Genomic DNA, 20,750 nt, shown 5'->3' on the forward strand with positions numbered 1-20,750 from the left:
GATCGAGTTATCGCCAATTTTTAATTTCGAGCAGAAAAGTGAGATATCTCGGAGGGAAAAAATCGTAGCTCAATTTGAACAACGGATTCGTGTTCCTGAGGTCAAAATACATTAGAAAAGTGCCATACGATCAATTTTAAAAAATAAAAATTTTTGGTCAAAATTTGAGATTTTTCCAAGGGGTACCCCTTACGATTTTTTCAAATTTTGGCTAAAAATTTTTATTTTCCAAAAATGATCGTATGGCACTTTTTTCATGTATTTTGACCTCAGGAAGACGAATCCGTTGTCCAAATTGAGCTCCGCGTTTCTCCCTTCGAGATATCCTCAAATTTATGCCAAAAAATGCGATAATTCGGCGATAATTCGGTCATTTTTGAAGATAGATCATTTCTTCTTTCAGATTCGGATTTCTGAGCTCGAATTACATTAAAATAGACTATAAAATAAATTTTTTATTCTTGACCCGAAAAAGATGAAAATCGGCCATAACCCCGTCAATTCTAGAGATAGATCAATTTTTCTTCAAGATTCGCATTCCTGAGGTCTAAATACGTCAGAAAAGTGTAATACAATCAATTTTCAAACTACTTTACTTTCGGCCCAAAAATCGATTCCCTTTTCTGGCTTTTCAAGGGTAATCTCACATATAATCAGCTCAGGAATTTAAATCTGAAAGCCAAAATCATCCACCCATGCAATCGATCGAGTAATCATCAATTATTCGCTGTTGGGAGCAGAAAAATTATAAGACATATCGATTGGTTTTAGTCGTAGACCCACTTTGATTCGTCGCAATCCATGCATGGGTCGAAAAATTCGAATTTCTCAATTCACCAGCAAATCTGAGCTCTGCTGGAGTCAGGTAGCCACGGGCGTGCGGTTTGTTGTGGGGTGTGACCTCTGCTCAGCCCCCAAAGTGACGTCTCACAACGAAGCGCTACGCTGCTGGCTACCTGCCTCCAGCAAAGCTCGGGTTTGCTGGTGAATTGAGAAATTCGAATTTTCCGACCCATGCATGAATTTCGACGAATCAAAGTGTGCCTTCAATGTAAGTGTGTTGTAATCATCATTGTTCTTACCGTTATTGTTGTTGCTGCTGCTGTTGTTCCATTATCGGTTTAATCAACAATAGTAACTTCTGTTTCTCTTGTCTTCTTTGTATCATTGCTCTCATCTATTTATATTATATATATAAAATGTAAAACGTGATGAAACCACACGTAATTTATCAGGAAGACGTGTACATATACATCATGTATTAATCATACATGTATTATTGTGTACAATGTTAAGCAGTGATTGATCCGATTAATTTCACGACAAATAATCTGCCAATATCTTTTTTGTTTTCACGACGAAACGAAAATTTCGTTCTAAGAACATTTTTGTTCTAACAATCAAATCATTAATTTATGATAATAATAATATACATGTATATCATATATTTATATGAATAAAAATACCGCAAGCCTGACCGTTTATTAATATTATTATCATTATCTTCATCATTAACAATATAATTATAATTATTATTAATTTACTTATTTTTCTCAATTGTGTTTACAATATACTTATATTAATATATATATATAGGTATATTTATAATAATAATGATAATAATAATAACAACAATTATGATGATATATTATGTATTATGATACTATTCAAATACATATTAGATATGTATGTATATCGATATAATATGTATGTACCCATATTAGGTATACATTAAATTCTAACAGCGAAGGCTTCATTACAATAATAATCATTGTTATTGATAATAATAATTTGTTTTATTGTTTTTATTATTGTTATTATTATTACTATCATTATCATTACCATTATCAATAATGTTGTAAGAAAAATTAAGGAAATCATTTTTCCAAAAATATTCAAAAATAAAACAATTACGAAGTTAGTTACTTGAAAAAAAAAAAAAATTAAATCAAGAGACAAAACGTAGGAACAGTTGCTGATTAAAATATAATAACACAGTTATTTAACAACTATTATACATTTACATTAACTAATACATCTATGCGATATTACATCATTAATCGATAACTAATTGATAAAAAGAAAATGAGGGTCACGTTGTATGTTCGATTAACTGATAATAGGAGATATTTTTTGTTGTTCTCTTTCTGTTTGTAGAATCTAGTTTCCAGAATCGCATCATTATTAATGTTATTGTTGTTCTTAGTATTACTGTAACAATTTTTCATCAATCATTTATATTCAATGTTTTATACCGAACTATTCATGCGAAGAAACTGATGCATATAATATTTAAAATACCGCAATCCCTAACCGCGACCGGGTGCGCGCATGTAGTTAAATGAAAACTTCATTAACCCGCAAGCAACCAAGTAAGGAAGCCAACCGACCAACACTCTCCTCTTTCGGTCTAGAGCGAGTGTGTAGAACAACTTTTCATACTTTCGCAGGGGTGGAAATCATATTGCAAGTTGCTGTAAAAAGGGAAAAAAGTGGGAAATCTTAAATCATTACTGCCAATTTAGACCACCCCCGACGTTCCCTTCCTCTTTTATCCATACATAATCTGTTTAAATTTTCAAAAATTCAACGCTTGAGTTATTTCCAAAATTATATAACATTTGTCGTCATCCTTTATCTAATTAATTATTTTTGTCTTTTCTCTTCAATTATTATTATCGGTGCTATTTTTACATCGAATCTTCTTTTACAAGTTAATCAAAAATGAACACGTTTTTTACATATAATAATTATGTATAACTGAATAAGGTTCAATATTTAAATATACATATCTCACGCGGCTCTCTAAATGATTAATACTCAGAGGATCACCATATTTATTATTATTATTGTTGTTGTTATTATTGTTATTATTATTATCATTACAATTATCATCATCATCGTCATCACCATCATCATTATTACTAGAATTATTAACTATCATTGTTATTAATAATATTATTATACATATATCATCGTATCTGTTCTTCTGGTTTTTTTTTTTTTTTTAAACAACGAAAAAACCTATTCTCTCAGAAAGAAAAAATAAAATAAATAAATAAATAAAAAAAGAACGCAAAAGAGAATTGAGCCGTAGCTGTATCGTTAACAAAGAATGTTGGTAATTGTTCGTTCATAATTTTTATTCATTTGTTGTTAATTATTTCAATAAGACAAATATAATTATTAGTTCATTAAGGACTGTTTTTTTGGTTTTTTATAATTTTCCGGCTTCTTCTTTGTTTTAGTATTAATCGTTTTGCACATTATTTACAAATATCTTCTTTTTTTTTTACTTTTTTTTCTTTATAGTTAATATCATTATTGTTTTATCATTTTCATCATTATTATTACTATATTACTGTTATTATACATACACATATGTAATTTCGGTAAATACAATTTTGATGAGGTTTTAATATAGTATACCTATGCTCATATTTTCTCTATCTTTGCATTAAAATAATCATAAATAGGACGAAAATTTTTTGTTCGGTTGGTTTTTAATAAAATCTCTTTTTTTGTCATTCAAAGAATTTCACTCTCACGAAATACGTATATCAATCTTACGTGGTTTCATGTTCAACTTTGAAAAACTTAATTTTTGTTCTTTATTTCGTTTTCTTCCCCCTTTCACCTATTACCCACAGATTCAATCGATCCACCCAAGTGATTGATTCTAGATTATAATATCTGCTAAACAATTATACGATGTTAATTATTCTATATGATATTATTTTTGTTTTCTCTTATTTTTAATATTTTCTCTCCAAGTTTTTCTCTTGTTATACATATCGAAGAAAAGAAAAAAAAAGAAAAAGGAAAAAAAGGGAAAAAATCAAATAAATAAATGATCACGCATAAGATCCTCTTATAGGGGTACAATTTTTTCGGTTTGGTGAACAGTCGCCGTGTCGTATACGGGTATACATTTGTAGTACTGATTTGGGTAAGCCGACGAGTAAGTTGCTTCGGACGGCGAAAGACGACCTCTGAATCGACCCCGGACAGCATGGATTGTGAGGCCTATACAGAGCGCTGCTAATACAGCGGTGACCGTAACGTGTGCCCATCCCTTCATACCAGAACCACCTCCAGGAGTTGGTTGATCGATTGCTTGTTTGTTGTTGTTGTACTCCTGGGCACACCGATTCACGACGCGTTCAGAAAAGACGCACGAAATACGAAGGGGACGAGTAGAAATAGACGAATGCAAAGCGAAGACGGAAAAGATAAAACGCACGCAAAACTACCCTGTCCACCGCAATTAAGGGATCGCTCGAATTTTGCACTAAAAAAAGTCCATTTTCAAATCAGCGTAACTTCGTTGAAAATGGAGGAATTTTGATGAAAAAAATCGAGTTTTGAAGCTTGAAGCTTCGACTTCAAAACTGTTATCTTGAATTTTTTTTTGTAAAGTATTTTCTGAAGTTTTACAGCTCTGAAGCCATAAATGCAGAAATTTTGCATTTTGTCTTTTTTCTTTGTACCGCGGTCACCGTGTTTGGAAAAAATTGCACAAAGATGACGTCATATGGGTTTTGTAGCTTGAAACTTCCCCTTCAAAATGCCGTTTTTTTCATCATCGTGCGATTTTTCGTTACCGAGTAATTTGCGTTTGTACCGTTGACTGCACTTTCATCGAAATCCGTCCATTTTCGACGAAGTTACGCTTATTTGAAAATGGGCCTTTTTTAATGCAAAATTCGAGTGATCCCTTAATTGTGGTGGGCAGGGTAGTTTTGTGGGAAAATTTACGTTCCGGGGCTCAGTCGAATATGATTTTCAAATTATTGCTACAAACATGGCGGTGAAGAGTTGTTACAAATGAAATGAATATTCATAAAAGTTCGAGCCCCGAGGGTACGATTAGTTAGTACGATTTTTTGTCACTACCGTATCGCTGATGGTAGAAAAAAAAAAAAAAAAAAACAAATTTGAACCGTCGATGTATTTGAGAAATATATTTTTTTTTTACCTCTCGAGGACAAACTTGGCAGCATTCACCCGGTACCAAGGGTAGAGGGTCCTCGCAGGGTACGGAACATACGGTTCTGTTGCAGGACAATCTGCCACCCTGATCGCAGAAACAGGTGGTGCAGGGATCCGGACTCCATTTGGTGTTTTCCGCATGCGTTTCGTTTTGATAGTCGACGCAGGACGATCGGCAGCGACAAATCTGCGGTGAAAGATTCATCGGTGGTTAAGAATTTATTCGAAATCTCTCGATTGGATAAATCGAAATTTCAATGGGATTCGAAATACCGACCTGGCATCCTCGTTTGTTCGTTTTGAATCCCATTGGACAGTCCTTTTTGCAGGTGAACATGACCGAAGGACATCCGGGTTTCGGGTTACAGTTGCAAATGGTGCAACCGTCCTCGTCGAAGGCTAGACCCCTTTCGCAGTGTAAATCGCAGCTGAGGGCCGGGCACAATCTTTTCTTCTTCGGCCAATCGGTCGTCTGGACGGATTCTTTGGTCGTCGAATCCTCCGCTTCGTTTTCGACCGCCGCTTCGGGGTCGTCGGCTATTTTTTTCGACGCACCGGTCGCGTTGCGATCTCCATCTCGGAGACATTCGCACAGTGGACAGCCTGCGTCGTCGTTCGACAAAGGGCAGGATAAAACGCAGTCCGGTAACTCGGGGCAATTTTTCTTCAGAGCCGGTACGCTTGTCGACTCGTTCGTGCCGAGCTGCGGAAAGACGAGAGCGACTAATTAGCGAGACGCGGCTTTTGATTTTACAATGAAATTTGACGGACGTTCGCTCACCCCGTCGGCGAGGCACTCGCAAATCGGACACCCCTGCGAATCGTTGCGAAACTTGTCGTCGCAGCGCAATTCGCAGTTGGTCAGTGGCTCGCATTTGCGTTCCGTTTCAACGTTCTCCTTGGTGGCGTTCGTCTGCAGGGGACACCGGGGACAACATTCGCCGGCGAGCGGGGGTGTCGCGTTCTCGCAACCCCGGCACATGGTAGCCTGACAGGCGGTGAGACCCTCCTCGCATCTGCAGTTCACGCACGCACCCTCCTGCCAGTGTTCACCCGACTCACGGGGCACCCCGCTGCTGTCCATGCAACTCCTCAATCCCTGCGTTATCTCCTCCACGCCCACCCACGATATGCCCTCTGCAATTTTTAAGATGGACCGAACGCGTTTTATTATTCCTATTAAACCGGATCGCGGGACGCCGCGATTGTCTTACCTATCGGCACGCAGTTGTAGAGAGGACAGCAGTCACCGGGTGTGCCTGGGGAGGCCTTTTTCACTTCGACGGGACGAAGTCCGGGATCACATGTGCCGGGAAGGCAGGCGGATTGCACGCACTTGCAGCCGCCGTCCTCCGATATCGTGCTGTCGTCCGGACAGGAGATCCCCTGAACCGCGCCTGAAATCGCAAAGAAATATCGCGCGGTTAGCGAAAATAATGGGAGCAGGGTAGATCCGAATCAACGGATAGCCCCGTCGATCGGTGGTTCGAAGGATCGACTGTACGTCGTCGTAATTGTTGCCTCGCGGGTTGGCTCGATGAGAAAAGTTTCCTTTCTATTTTTACTTCTGGTACAGAGTTGGCCGCAATTGTCGGCGTCGAACAGAGCTTCGTTCGAAAGGTGGATATAAAGAATTAGTTAACTATCGTAAAAGTATAATCCGAAAGATCCCCGCCGCCAATTCCTTTTACCTACCGTAGCTCGGTTCGATTGGTTTCCTCCGAGAGCTACCCCTTTGCCTCGCGACCACCTTTTCCCTCCCCCTCGACGACGGACGATTCTATTCCATTCCCCCGCGTTCTCCCGAACGGCGAACCTCCGCCACCCCCGTCTTACGCGGAGGGTAGAGCTCGAATAAAATCCGACGACAATGAATATTCAAGAATAATAAATATTTTTCGAATGCTTGCGCATTGCAGTAGCCGCCCCGTGGGTCTTGGCTATCGTTTCGCAAAATTTTCATAAGGTTTACACGCCACGTCGTCGGTCTAAATAAAAGGAACTCGCATAATATCCACGTACAAACGTACTTGAAAAACTTTCGCTAGCGAACTCGCGTTGAGTTTTCTTTTCCTCGACTGCACGGAAGTGAGCGGCCCGAACTTGCGAGGCAAAGGCGGCACATCTCGTTACGGCATTCAAAACCTGGGTGGGCTTTAATTTTTTTCCCCCACTTCTACGCTCACCCCGTACCGGATTTAACTCGTTTTTCGTTTCGCCCGGCTTTTACTCGTTCAACTTTTTCAACTGACCGTTTTTTCCCATTTTTTTCACCCCCTCGTTCCCCTTCGTTCCGCCCTTTTTCCTCAACGTTGCAGTTGCACGACGGCGGTAGCGACTCGGCGATTCGAGTGCCTTAAATTGCTGCCTGTAAGCTTGACACGAGTCACGAGAAATGAGAAAAAAAAAAAAAAACAAAAAAAAAGGTGTAGCGGGTACACGTGACGTGTACTGCAGATGTAGATGTCATTATATCCCGGATTTTTGTTCGTTTCATATTTGCGTTTAACTTATTTTTATTTTCTACCTCGGTTTCGTTTTTTTTTTTCCCAGCTTTTATTTATCTTCTTTCGCGCGCGCACACAGTCCGCATCATACGTGGGTATGTATTGCCGCGGATACATGTATGAACGTCATGTTGCGTGAATTTGAACGACGTAAATTCAACGTTGAAGGGAAAGTTGGAGAGTGAAAAAAAAAAAAAAAAAATTAAAATTAATTCTGACAATGATATGCATATATGGATAATGTACAAGGTGTCCGCATCTACATAATCAATAGTTACGCTCCCGCTCGCATATCGGACGGAGAAATTGTCTACGGATATAATTTGTAACGTCATTTTTTTTATTCGCCCCGAGTACGAGAATTCGTATATTATTTTTTTTCTATTCATGTATAACCACGTTATACGTCACACCTCGGGATTTATGTATCTTAATATTTTTTCTTTTTTACGTACAACGAACGAAAAAAAACAGTTTCCGACATTTTTTCATTCGTACACCCAACGCGATCGCGCGGTCGATCTTCGGACGGAGCCCCTGTTTCTGATTCTCATTTTAATTTTCTCAATTATTCCCATCGTTTCTGAAGAATTAATGAGAAAGTTGGTTTATTTGACAGACTCGGCTCTAAGCGGATAAAAGGGCACACGATTATTTCGGACGCACTGATACCCGTGCAATAAATAACGACGGCAGGGGGGTTGAGAAAAATCGAGTGAATAAATATAAGTGAAGCAAAAACGAGAAAACATTTCGAAGAAAAAAGTAAATACGTTCCAAGGGCGTGGGTGACCTGCAGAAATGGAATGAAGAGCTTATATTCCGAAAGCAATTAAGGTTCATACCGAAATAAGAGAAGAGACTAAAGCGAACTGTGCCGCGGACGGAACGAGGGAAAAGTCGAATAAAGTTTTTTCTTTCTCCCTTTTTTTTTTCTGTGTGCGAAAAATTTCTCGACATCGCTCCGATGTCGTTTCCAGAAGCACGCCACCAACAGCAACAGCAGCGGCAGCAGCTGCTGTAGGCTGGTGAAACCCGTCTGAGAGATTTTTCAGCCCCCGCCGCCCGCCGCCCACCCACCACCCCCCCCAAACAAAAAAAAAGGCAAAAAACAAATCCCACGGTGTATATTCCTTCGATTTTATTCATTTTCGGATATGCGATTCTTCATAGAAATCTAAGCGAAGAGTTTGTTTTTTTTCTCTACTCTCTCCGCCCACGGAGAAATGTTTTTGAACGGTGGAATCAATTTGTGAATTTTCGGTTAGTCCCCGACGGTATTTTCGGAGTTGGAAATATCCCCATTCGATTTCTACGTAGAAAAAACCTTCCAAAAATTAAACCAATTACACTATGGCCGAGAGCTGATTTTTTCGTCAGTCTTTGAATCCGTCACGAATCACGGAGAAATGCTATACCTACAAGGATGTAGGCATAACATCTGCCTTGAGGTACGGTAATGAGATCTCCAGACGTTAATTAGTAAAAGAGAAAAGAGAAATGTGAAAAGAAGAGAGAAAAAGATTACGAATCGAGGCTGGGACTCGCGATTTATACAAAACTGCTCATGTTTAAGAATGTTCGTACGCGTCTGACTCGAATTTTTTAGAATACAAAAATTTTTGGAAATTCAGATTTTTTTTGTTCATGCACCTTTTGCGCTCATTCTTTTCTCTCATCATCAGCCAGCTGTGGAAGTTCGACTATCGCTCTCTGATCGTAAGAATTTGAAAATAAATAAACGTCGCTTTTTCCCTCTAAATTATTTGTTTTTTTCACTTTTTTATTTTCTACGACCAAAATTTACCGATTGGAAAAAAAAAAGAATCGACCACATTACAGAATTTTCGATCGTCCCGATATCATGAAGGGGGTAAAAAAAATTCTCCATCGAGATAAGAAAATTTCGACCAGCAATAAAATCTGAGATACCAGGACCGCCCTGCACCCTCAGCCGATCTAACGAGTAAAACAAAAATGAAAAGGTACCCACGCTGAAAGGGGGTTGGGAACAAGAAATAAAAAAATGGAGGAAGATCGAGGACGAGCGTTTTCCGGGAGGGAGGAGCTGCTCACGCTGCTGCATGTGGAAAAGAATTTTTCATAGAGTGAGGAATTCGTGTTATACTCTCCCTTATTTTCGTCAAAATGCGCGCTCGAGCTGTACGTTTCAGGACGCAGCATCTGGTGCGCTGTCGCTACTCATCTCTTCCACTTTTATACGAGTATTTCTATTCCTTATACTTGTGTACGAGGATTTCTTATATCGTACAACGTATACACTATACACCACGCGTCCTGTAGCTAGACGAGATAAACCGAAAAGCCGTTTGAAAGACTGTTATAAGAACGTCGAGGACGACGCACCCCTTACACCTATATATACATATATACCTCGTCTTCGGCCTATCCGTGACGTAAATAATATTTTATTATTATCATTGTTTTTTTTTTTTTTCTCGTTTTCGGAATCCGTCTTTTTTTTCAACGCTTCCAACCCCCCAACCTGTCACTCCGCCCGGTTATCTCCTTCAGCCAACGATTTTAATTCTCTTGCAAAATTACTGTCATCTTCGCATCGTTTTTCACGCTACTTCCTCGGATTTTTCTCCTTATTTTCCTCCTCCTTGAGAAAAAAAAAAAAAAATAAAATAAATAGATTCTCCGTCGCCGGATGTTTTTTTTTTTTTTTTTCAACTCGTTCACCCACTCACCGACGATAAATGTTCCACGATGCCGTTAGGTACGTAGGTACAGGTAATTGGGTACCGCATAGAAAGTCGGGACGTTAACTTTTTTCCGTCTATATCCTCAGGAGATGTGAGGAAGGAAGCGTTCGTTGTACGGTATCGAATAAGCCTCAGTTTTTTCACATCGAAATTTATTTCATTGTTCGTTCTTAGCCGCATCAGCCAGTGGTGGAAGTTTATATATATAGAGAAGCGGACGGCGTCGGCAACGCAGCGGCAAAGATGGGGTGAAAAGTAGATAAAAGAAAAAGGTTTTTCAACTTGCACTGTACCTTAAGGTGCAACTATCGTTGAACTACTTCTTACGAAGCTTCGGTGCAGCTTTTCAGAATGCCGAAGAGCAGAAGAAGAAGAAGAAGAAGAAGAAGAAGAATAAGAAGAAGCGGAATAAAGAGTAAAACTAGAAAAAGATATCCCTTGTGGGAAGTTGGGGAAAGATACTTTGTACCACCGACTACAGTGTGGTGTATGGGTTACTGTAAATAAGGAACCATCAAAAGTGAAAAGAAACTCAACAGCTAGAAAATAAGAGAGAGAGAGAGAGAGCTCAGTTCGGTTGAGCTGAACTGAACAAAAAAGGTATAACGTTCGAAACTCCTGGATGAAGCCTCTCCGTCCGTCCGTCCGCCCGTCTCCGTGTTCCCGACGACTGCCAGCACCATCGTCCGCGATGATATACCAGAAATGTCTTCGCCGCGAACAACTCCGCTCTCTATACGTGTATAACCCGAAAACCTCTATCCCCGCATTCGCGAACGTTGCTACGTGTGGTAGCGACAGCTCACATTATACGCCAAAGGATACGCTCCTGCCGCCGCTACCGCTACAGCTTCGACCCCAAAACTTCGGGACCTCCAGCGGGTCCCCCTTCGCTACCTCGGCAAGGATACGGCGGGAATAAATTTCGCGAAACTCCAGATATTGTGATAAAACAAATAAAGCTACGAAAGAGGAGCCGGACATGGCGAGCGCTCGCTTTCGGCCCTTTAGATATTTAAAACATATATAGAAAACACCCGGAAGCGAATGAAAAATGCCGATCACTGTGGTGGAAAAAATTTCATCCCCTGCCCGGTCGGAGGACTTTCGTCTCGAGAACGTTCTTTTCACGGGCAGATCAAAATTCTGTTCCTCAGAGCCTTTTTTTTTTGAAAAAAAAAGAAAGAAAAAAAGAAAACTCGTCGGGGTGTTCGAAGAAGGAACCAGTAGGTACGGTACGGTGGTTTCCGGATCTTTTCGGTGGCGGGATCAATTCGGTTCCGGTCACTAATCGCTTTGCGCGATCTTCGAGGGGCGGACATTACCGCGGTTGCATGTATCATGAAACGTAGAAGAAACCGTTCGCGATGCATGAATAATGGAAGTGGTAAAGCAGCTGAGGCAGCTAGAGCTTCGCTTTGATGTTTTTCAGTTCAACCCCCCCTTTGCCTCCTCCTCCTCCTCCTCATCCTCGTAGCGTTCGTGTCACTAGGTTTAAATTCGAACGGTTAGCATCGGCGTTCGGTGTGTCTCAGACACGGCTCCGCTAGGCAGGCAACCAACCGTGGTCTTGTACCGCGTATAAGTTACAAGTTATGCCATCCGTCGTTACGCCGCGTACCGCGGGTTCAAAGGGTGAGCGCGAGCGAGGAGGAGAGTAAGGAGAAAGAGGATCGAGGGGCGACGGAGACTCGTCTCGTATCGCTTTGATAAAACTCGATCCTCGGCGCGCGACAAAAAACGCGATACACCCGTACCGATCTTTATTCTCCCCGCATCGTCTGGGGCGCACGTTTGTACACCGGTAAGAAAAAAAGGAGCTCGTTATCTTCGTACGCTCTTTCCGCTCGTCGTGTAGCGGAGACAGCGATATCGTTCGAATTTCGGAGAACTTCAAACGTCGAGGGCGAACAACCGCGAGGATCGCACCCCGGATTTTGACTCGATAACGTCCGCTCGCTATTTCCACCCCCCCCCCCCGATTTTGCAACAAACGTGATCGACGGACGTTCGGATTTTATGAAAAATCTTGGCCCCCCCCCCCCCCCCGAGAAGAGAGAGGGCACGTCTCCGTCTGGTGCGGATAAAATCGACGTCTCGACGGACGGATGCTCGGGGGATGAAGGGGATGAATGAAGGGGGATGAAGGGGGGGAGGATAACAATAAGAGAGATCGGCTGGGTGTGTCGGAGTCATAAAGGCAACCTGACGCGCCGTTTCGGTTTGGTTTGCTTTGGTTTGGTTAGAGGAGTCGTAATGTCTGCGAAATCGCAACGGGTTGCGCCCGAGAGAGTAAACTCCGGGAAGCAGCTGACGCGGCAAGACAACCACTAAATTCTGGTAGCCGCCCTAGCTGCTGGCTCCTTCCTTCCTTCCTCCCTCCCTCCCTCCCTCCCTCCCGCCATCCTGCCTTTTGAACCTCCTCTTTAGCCAGAGGAGAACTCCCGATATTCCCTATTCCTTTTGTCGACCTATCTCCGCGAAACCCTCACCAGAACCGACTTCGTACGTAACTGTAACCGTAAGTGTAGGTAACGGTCCTTTCTCCCCCCCCCCCCCCCCCCGCCCCCCGCGACCGGCCCCGGCCGCTGTATCTGCAAATCGGTACCGCCGAATTCTGAGGAATCGACTCGAGGCAAAGGTATCCGAGGACCGAGTAACCCCGACGCTTTACAAACTCACCTTTCATTGGCTCCGAGGATTTTCTAAAGACATTGATTTGCATCTCACAGTCGAGTTGTGCCTCGTGTAGAGGGGAAACGGAGTACATTTCTCCCGATGATTTTCCACGAGTAATACGACATTTTAGCGGAACATTTGAATTGTGCGTTGTTTTTTTTTTTTTTTTCTTTCTTTCTTTTCCATCGTTTAACGCCCGAGGAACGGTCAAGATCGCTGAATGCGAACAGCGTTTTAAAAAATTCAATCCGGTGGACCAGCGGACCAAAAAATTGAAGCGAAAAATTAACCAGAGGTTCTGGCGTTCGAATGAAATTTTCTCGAATAAAGCGCTCTTTGAATTTCCTTGAGATCTCTGATTTCTCGTATTTCCAGCTACCTCCTTTGACTGAGAGCAGTCTCGATAACCGTACAGCAGGCGATTGGCCGTTAAATTATAGTTATGACTTTTCATTACAGAAACTGTTCTTTTTATTAGTTGGCAGTTTTCTTTTTTCTTATTTTCGCCACGGTGCCCGTGCTCCGCACCGATACGTACGAATGGTTTAAGTAATTGAACTTTGAAATTGAGAATTGCGAATAGAGGGGAATTGACGAAATTATACGATACGCGATGAAATGATTATTTCCAATGGGGGGGAGGGTAGTTGCGCGGCGCTAGTATTTATTTAGATGGGTACATAGCTTATGTGTACATACGGACTAAAGAGATATCTCGGGGGAGGTAAGGAAAGTAAGAAGAGAGGGAGAGCGAATGAAAAATAAAAGAGAAGTGAAAAAAAAAGGAAAAGAAAAGGAAAATGAGTGGAGAGAAAATTAGAGAAAATTCTACAAAGATAAAGAGACAGACAGACATTCGCTACAGCGCTACGGGCGAGGGATATTCCGGATTCAATATTACCCCAGAGTTTTACGTCTCTTCTCGCGAAGGGTTTTTTTTTTTTTATTTTTATTTTTTTCTCCGCTTCTTTTCTTTTTTTTGTAAATCGACGTTCCACCTATTTTCTCTTCCACTACTTTCCACCCCCTCGTGAGCCAGCCCCGCGATGAAGAAGGGAAAAAAGGAGTGAAATTGGTGTGCGGCTATTTGGAATTGGATCCGGTGAAAGGTTGATTGTCCGTATCAAGAACGTTTTATTAGTGACTCTTTTAAAAGCTATCGACGATCTCGTCTCCTTTTTTTTTTTCATTCTCGTTCTCCCGCAACGCGATCTATCTTCTCGTTTTTTTTTTTTTTTCCTCTTCTCTCCTCACTCCTTTGTTCTCTATGAAATCGCGATAGTCCTTTACTCGCGATTATAATTCCTCCCGACCGCCGCGATTCGCTTTTGGTCGATTGATCGATCGATCGGAAATCAGGTCTTAATAGCACCGCCGGACTGACTGATTTTCCCTTTTTCTCTATTTTCTCTCTTTCCTCGAGCGATTATAAATAACTCACCCTCGAGGAAAAAGAACGCGAACAAAAAGAACACTCGCTGGAGGTCGCCGGGGGTCTTCGGTTTTCGATTGTTACCCTGAATACTAATTGGGAGGTGGTATGACCTCGGAGTAACGTCGCCCTTGGCCCTGGGGAATTACTTATTTCTACTTTTCTCGTCCTTGTTTTTTCGGTCGCTTTTTTTTTTTTTTTGAGGAAAATTAACAGCCCTCTCCGCGTCAGCGATCCTTCTCGAAATAACGAACGATAACCTCACACATCCCTGTACGGTGCGGGGTCAGGATCTTTGTGCTTCTACGATCAATTTTTGAATAACGAGTTGTAGGGTGGCGATATTTTTTAATCCACATTTGAATTTTAAGGGGTGTCGACGGAATGAAAAAAAAAAATTTACTCCAATCTCTACAGTCAAAAGGTCCTCGGAGGTATTTGAAAAATTCACCCCGTCCTTCGGAATCTCCCGATTGATTTATTTCAGCTGGGTCAAGTTCCTTACAAGATTTGCCGTAGGGAACAATTAATTTGTGAGGAAAGAAATTTTGCTATTTTTTTTTTTTTTTTTTTGCAAAGAAACATCTACCTCGTGTTAGCGACATATTCTTCAGCCCTCCCCACAAAATGCCCAGAGAGTAGTTTCTTGACAACGTTTTATTCCCATTTTTTCTTTCAACTACACTATGGTGCACCAATTATATTCATAATGTTCAACATTCTGCTCACGTGAACGGAATAATGAAGGAAAGAGATGCCACAAAGTTTTAACCAGTTACTCGTTTTTTTACCTTTTTTTTTTCTCGTTGTCGTTCGTTTTCTTGTCTCTATCAAGACGGAGCAACAAGAAACGAGTTGAAAAAGAAAACTCAAAAAAACACCGCACCAGAAACAAAAATTAAATAAAGTGGAACGCAAACGAAATTGTAGCGAAAATGGGATAACGTTTTTTTTTTTGTTTTTTTTTATAACTAGAAGAACTCGTTTGCCGACCGATGGAGTCCAGCGCGGGGGTGGGTTTTGCAAAAAGGACGCACAGGTGCGGCGCGACGTGCGTGCGTGTGTGCGCCGGAAAATTAATGAAACGGGGAAAATTGGAATTCAATTCGATGTACGATCATCGACTCGTGTTCCGGTATTTTTCTCCTCCATTTTTTTCGCAAATCATACCCCATGGTTTCGGTAACTTTTAAAACCTCAGAACGAACGAAGGAAACTGACGATCGGTAAAAAAATTTTATCGGTTCGCGGTCTTCGGTTTTCCAGCCCCCCAACCCCCCGTAATAAATAGGGATATCCCGCACGAGTGCATATGTTGCAGCGGGGGGGGGGGAAGGGGGGGGAGAAATTTAATATAAAACGAAAATTCGAACCTCCCGGACTAGAATTGCTGCATTATGTCGAATGGGTTATCTGGCGATACGCCAGATAGTTTGTTACCTGATTCAACTTGAAGCGTAAAAGTACGTGAGCTCTACGTCGGTTTCTTTCTCCGACGAATGATGAATGAAGAGTCGGAAAATGCTGGCAGCAGTCTCCCCGCGTCTGGAGGAGTACGCGGAATCCGATATATTCCAAAATCACGATTCGGGACCGCAAGAATTTCCCCCTCCTCCCCCCTCCCTCCCCCAAAATTGTCAACGCGTTGGTAAAACGAATGAAAAGAAAAGAAAAAAAAAAAAACGAGAAGAAAATGAAGAAACCGATTCGAAACCCCATTTCTCTTTCTCATTATCGACCTTTTTTCCCATCGCCTATCGACTCAGGAGTCACACCACCGTACAAAGGGGTACATCCGCCCAGCGGGTTATTCGTCTTCGTTTTTTCGATGGATGTTGCCGTCTCCGTTGTATTCCTTTATACGATAATTGAGAATAACTGTCCAACTTTATTCGAAGCACACCGAGCGAGACGCCGACCCTCTCCGTACGGTATAATGCCACAGTGTACATTAAAAAATAATGAAATAAGTAGCGATGAAAACGAGTCGACGATTTTTTTTTTTTTATCCATCTATTCGAATGGCCAAAAATGTCCTCGCTCCGACTCGCCGATTTTCGTATTTTAAGGTTCTTCCGCAAATCCTCGCGATAAATTACTTTCATATATATATATATATATCTGTATTTAAACCAAAGGTACAACTAAAATTAGGATTGGTGACCCAAGTGGTTGTTTGTTCACTTAATGCCGTACCCCCCCGCTCGCCGCTCGCCTACCAACGACCACATTCGTCGTGGTTCACGTACAAAGAAAAAAAATAAAAATAAAAAAATAAAAAAAAATAAACGAATGAAAATAAAGATAAAAAATAAAATTCCAAACACAAACGAAACCAAAAAACGAATGATACTCGCTCGGTCAGGTGGGTATACGTGAATTTACCTCCACATTCGCACGTCGCATCGTGGAACCTGCACCCATATACTTGTATTATATATAAGTACATAGCTGTGTGTGCGTGTGTGTACGTATGTAATATATTATATACTTCACCAACCGCGTGCTGCGAATCGTCGTACTTTCATTCCATATAAACGTGGGCAATTTTTCACAAAGTCGAAGCATAAATTTTCGGTAAAAAGACGAGAGGGCTACGGCTTCGGTGTTGGAGGGGGGGTGCCGGGGAATAGAAAAAACAAAGATGGATAAAAAAAACTTTGAAAATAAATTAAACGAAAAAACAAAAATAGCGGTAAAGAAAATAATGGAGGACGGGGGAGGGTGGAGATGGGGGTGGAGGGTGGGGGTGGCTGCTGAATCTGTTCCGAAGATTGACCGACGCCAGCTATAGGTTTACGGTATTTTTTTTCTTTTACTGCTCTTTTTTTCCACCCCATATTCTCTCGCGAAGCGAACGGAGGAACGATATCGAAAGAAAAAAAAGGGAGAGAGAGAGTAGAAAAAAGGCTGAACGAATGAAAAAAAAAGTTTACAATAAAATTCAACCCCACCCGCCATTAGGACCCCTATACACGCAACGATCATTTTCTCTTGTGTAATACATTCGTGTATATACCTATACAGATATTTGATACATAACTATTATCGGTACTTTATATCGAGGGATTTTTTTTTTTTGTTAATTTTATTCAACGGGCTTTTTCTCTTTCAATTTATTTAACCTTCGCTTTTTCATTTTTGCTTTGGATTATTTATTTATTTTTTTTTTCTTCAACTTTCTGCACAGAGGGGAGAAGGCTGAGGCGATAATTATTCGCACATGAATCGATCCGTGCCAATAAACGAATTGAGAATAGAAAAAAAAAAAAAAAAACGTAGGAAATTATTTTCGTCTTTACAGTTTTTTTTTTTTGTTTTTACGAAAACATGCAGGGTAATGAAAAAAAAAATCTCGCACCCCCATTCGTCGCGTATTCTTTCTCTCGAATTACAAGCGTAATTACGGTCGAACGGGGGGTGGTGGCGGTGGGGGTGGCGTATATCCGTTCGAGGGTAGGGAAGTACAGAGCGCGTGCAGCCGGGAAAATAAAGTCCCTCCCGCTTCCCCTCCGATTTCGGTCGGTACGAACAAACCTGCAGGACGTGTCGTTAATAACCGCGAAGGGTTAAACCACACAGTGTACTTATAAGGGCGTTAAAACTGAAAACCGTTGAAATTTCCTGTAGCGCCCCGGCCACCTTCCTCGTCACGATAATGCCGCCACGTCCCCCTCCCCCACCTCCACCCCCGCCCTTCCGGCGAACCCCTCTTCGGAATTGTGCGCCCTGTACACAGTACGGCATAAACAGATTTGCATATTATACGTGGTAGGCACCGTGTACCTATCGCCCTTACATGTATAGTCCATTGAACGCGCCTACTGCTGTATATATATATATATTTATCGTCGTTTCAACCCCCCCCCCCCCCCCCCCCCCCCCCTCCCCCGCGGATTTAATTCTCAAACAGGGGAATAGCTCGGTACAATACACACGTACACGCAACCCCGATGGGTTACGGGTGTGTTCGTTGTACCTGCAAATGTATACCCGTGATTTAATTCGTATAAATGAAGTTTCTCCCTCCGGTTTATACTCGAGGGAATCCCAGCTCTCTATAAAATTAATCCAAAATTAATGGAATGTTGTCGGCGAAATAATACACCGAATGATTGGTCGTTCCGATAGGGATGTACGTAGATCGGAGTCGGTGAAAAAGCTCGTTTGAATTTAGAGCGAAGAAATTAACGATATAACTCGGTGGTCGCCTGATTTTTCTTCGCGTTGTGACCGAAATTTTTCGTTTCTTCGTTTTCTTTTTTTTCTTTCTCGATATTAATATGAAAATTGACACGATGAAATGGAGAATTAAGAACCGTAACGATCGGGGAAAATCGTTGCGGCTTCCGACAACGAGTGAAATTGCGCCCTTCCAAAATCGGGCAAACAGGATCACCGACGTTTCTTTCACTTTGCGCGGTTAAGAAGAAATAATCGTCCAGGTATTCCCAGAGGTCAATTCAAGGTCTCCACCACGCGGTGGACAATCCCGCGACCGATAGATACAGGTAGTATCGGCCAAAAAACGATCCCCGTGGCCGCGTACACGTGTGATTTTTTTCCTCTTCTCGGTTTCTTTTTTTTTTTCCCCATCTCGTATTTCTATCCTATTTTCTTCTCGTTTCGTCGACCGTCTCGGCGAAAGAAAACGGGCGGAAAAAAACCGAAAATAAGAGAGAACAAAAGTCGCATCCCCTACGTACGGGAGATCTTGGTTAGCGCGACGTATGGAAGTGATGAAAAAAAATAAAAAAAAAAGAAATAAAGAAAAGAATTACAAAGGAGTAGAAAAAGTGAGAGTAATAAGAAGAAAAAAACAAAAAAAAACGCGCTCGTAATTGTCACGGTTGACCGAGGCAAAATTTTTGCGAAATCCAATTTTGCGTAACTCCTGAGCTGGAGGAGTCCGCGCGATCTCCTCGAAGGAATTAACCATCGCTACCTTAGCCGTGTAATTGTATATGGGGCATTCCAGGCGAACTCGCGCACCTCCCCGACCCTGACCGTTCTCGCGTCGACTCATCTTCTCTTCCAACGTTAGCCTCGCCCATAGAGTGAAAAGAATAATATTTTGGCGGAATTTTGATTTCTTTTGGTCTCGGAATTTCGGAATTTTCTATCGATCGAATATCGAATTTTTTAGTCTGACGCTAGCTGGTTTCGCTTTTTTTCACCCTCCGTGGACGAGGGAAACGTCAGAAAAAAGGATGGTCCGAAAAAAAAAAAATGGTCAGGGTGGTTGTCGCGGAATGCCCTATACACCAGTTAGACGTACGTCGCGTCGGGTGACATTAGCGCCCCCGAAGAGAAAGAAGCGAAAAAGAAAATAGAGAAAACAGTAGAAGAAGAATGAAGAAAAAGAAAAAAAGAAAAAAAAAATCGCGAAAGAGATGGAAGGACTCAAGTAAACTACAAAGGCGCTTATACACGTGCTCCGGAGGAGGATATCCTCCGCGGTGGGAAGTAGCTGCGAGGCAGCTTATATCCCGCTTCGATTCTCGACTCAACAATCTATTGCCTTTCGCGAAAGAATTGTTCGCTCTATTCTCGTCCCCGAGGAATAACATTGCTCTCATTTTTTTTTGCTTTTACTTTTACTCCCTCATCACTCGCTCACCGTGGCAAAAAGTACGCGTAAGCCCGCTCCCGGGGCTCCCGGCACACGTTCCAAAAACGAATCCGTTCCCCATCCCGATCTCCGCTCTTCGAGAATATCTTTCGGCTGACCCGAAGTAAATCGGAACCCGATCATCGCTGAGGGACGTCGAACTACTCCACTTTTCCCTCGCCATCGAACGAATTAAAGAAACAGCTGCTGTTCGACGATACGGAACAACTAGAATCCGAATTGAAGTAAATCCAGCTGGCGGTGTTTGTCGAAATCTCTCGAATTGGCAGAGGGTAGGTGGCAATTGGCACTTGGATAATTCGGATCCAACACTCGATGCAGATTGTTTCTGAGATGACGCGGCGGCGGCGATGGGGAGGGAGGAAGGGAGGGAGGGAGGGAGATCGGGGTCATTAGCGAAGGGGGTTTGTAACGTTATAATGGAAGTTCATGCTTCGAATACCCCCGAAGGTTCCGCCGATGTGAGATACATAAATACCCGGGCAATGTAACTACTTATGCATGTATATGGAAGTAACAACACTTTGGACGCGATAACAAGACGTCGAGACGTTATCAAAACGGTGGTTATACAACCACTTTAAGCGAAAGAGAGAGAGAGGGAGAGAGAGGGGGAGGGGAGGGAGGGAGGAATTGGAACAAGGGAGGGAATATCCGGAGACAGACGGAGGGAGAGAGAGGAGGTTAGAGAGGGACGATTATAAGGACAAACTTTGGTGCAAGTTGTCGACACTCGCCACTTCGGTAGACGATTGTGGTCGTTGGCGCGGGTGCGTGTA

The 20,750-nt window shown here is 42.1% G+C and overlaps 1 protein-coding gene across 1 annotated transcript in view; it reads right to left on the bottom strand.

The window, feature by feature from the left end:
• Window positions 1-1,969: 1,969 nt before the first annotated feature.
• LOC105689568 (cysteine-rich motor neuron 1 protein) overlaps window positions 1,970-20,750 on the bottom strand; it is a 75,329-nt gene continuing 56,548 nt past the window's right edge. Inside the window, exons 5-9 of the mRNA XM_020854350.2 lie at window positions 6,207-6,389; window positions 5,774-6,129; window positions 5,270-5,695; window positions 4,979-5,179; window positions 1,970-4,138 (exon numbers count right to left, since the gene is read on the bottom strand). Of these exons, the coding sequence (XP_020710009.2) occupies window positions 3,872-4,138; window positions 4,979-5,179; window positions 5,270-5,695; window positions 5,774-6,129; window positions 6,207-6,389 (1,433 nt within the window). The 3' untranslated portion in view covers window positions 1,970-3,871. The remainder of the gene's footprint in view (window positions 4,139-4,978; window positions 5,180-5,269; window positions 5,696-5,773; window positions 6,130-6,206; window positions 6,390-20,750) is intronic.

Source organism: Athalia rosae, chromosome 7 (assembly GCF_917208135.1).
Source record: "Athalia rosae chromosome 7, iyAthRosa1.1, whole genome shotgun sequence".
Lineage (NCBI taxonomy): Eukaryota > Metazoa > Arthropoda > Insecta > Hymenoptera > Athaliidae > Athalia > Athalia rosae.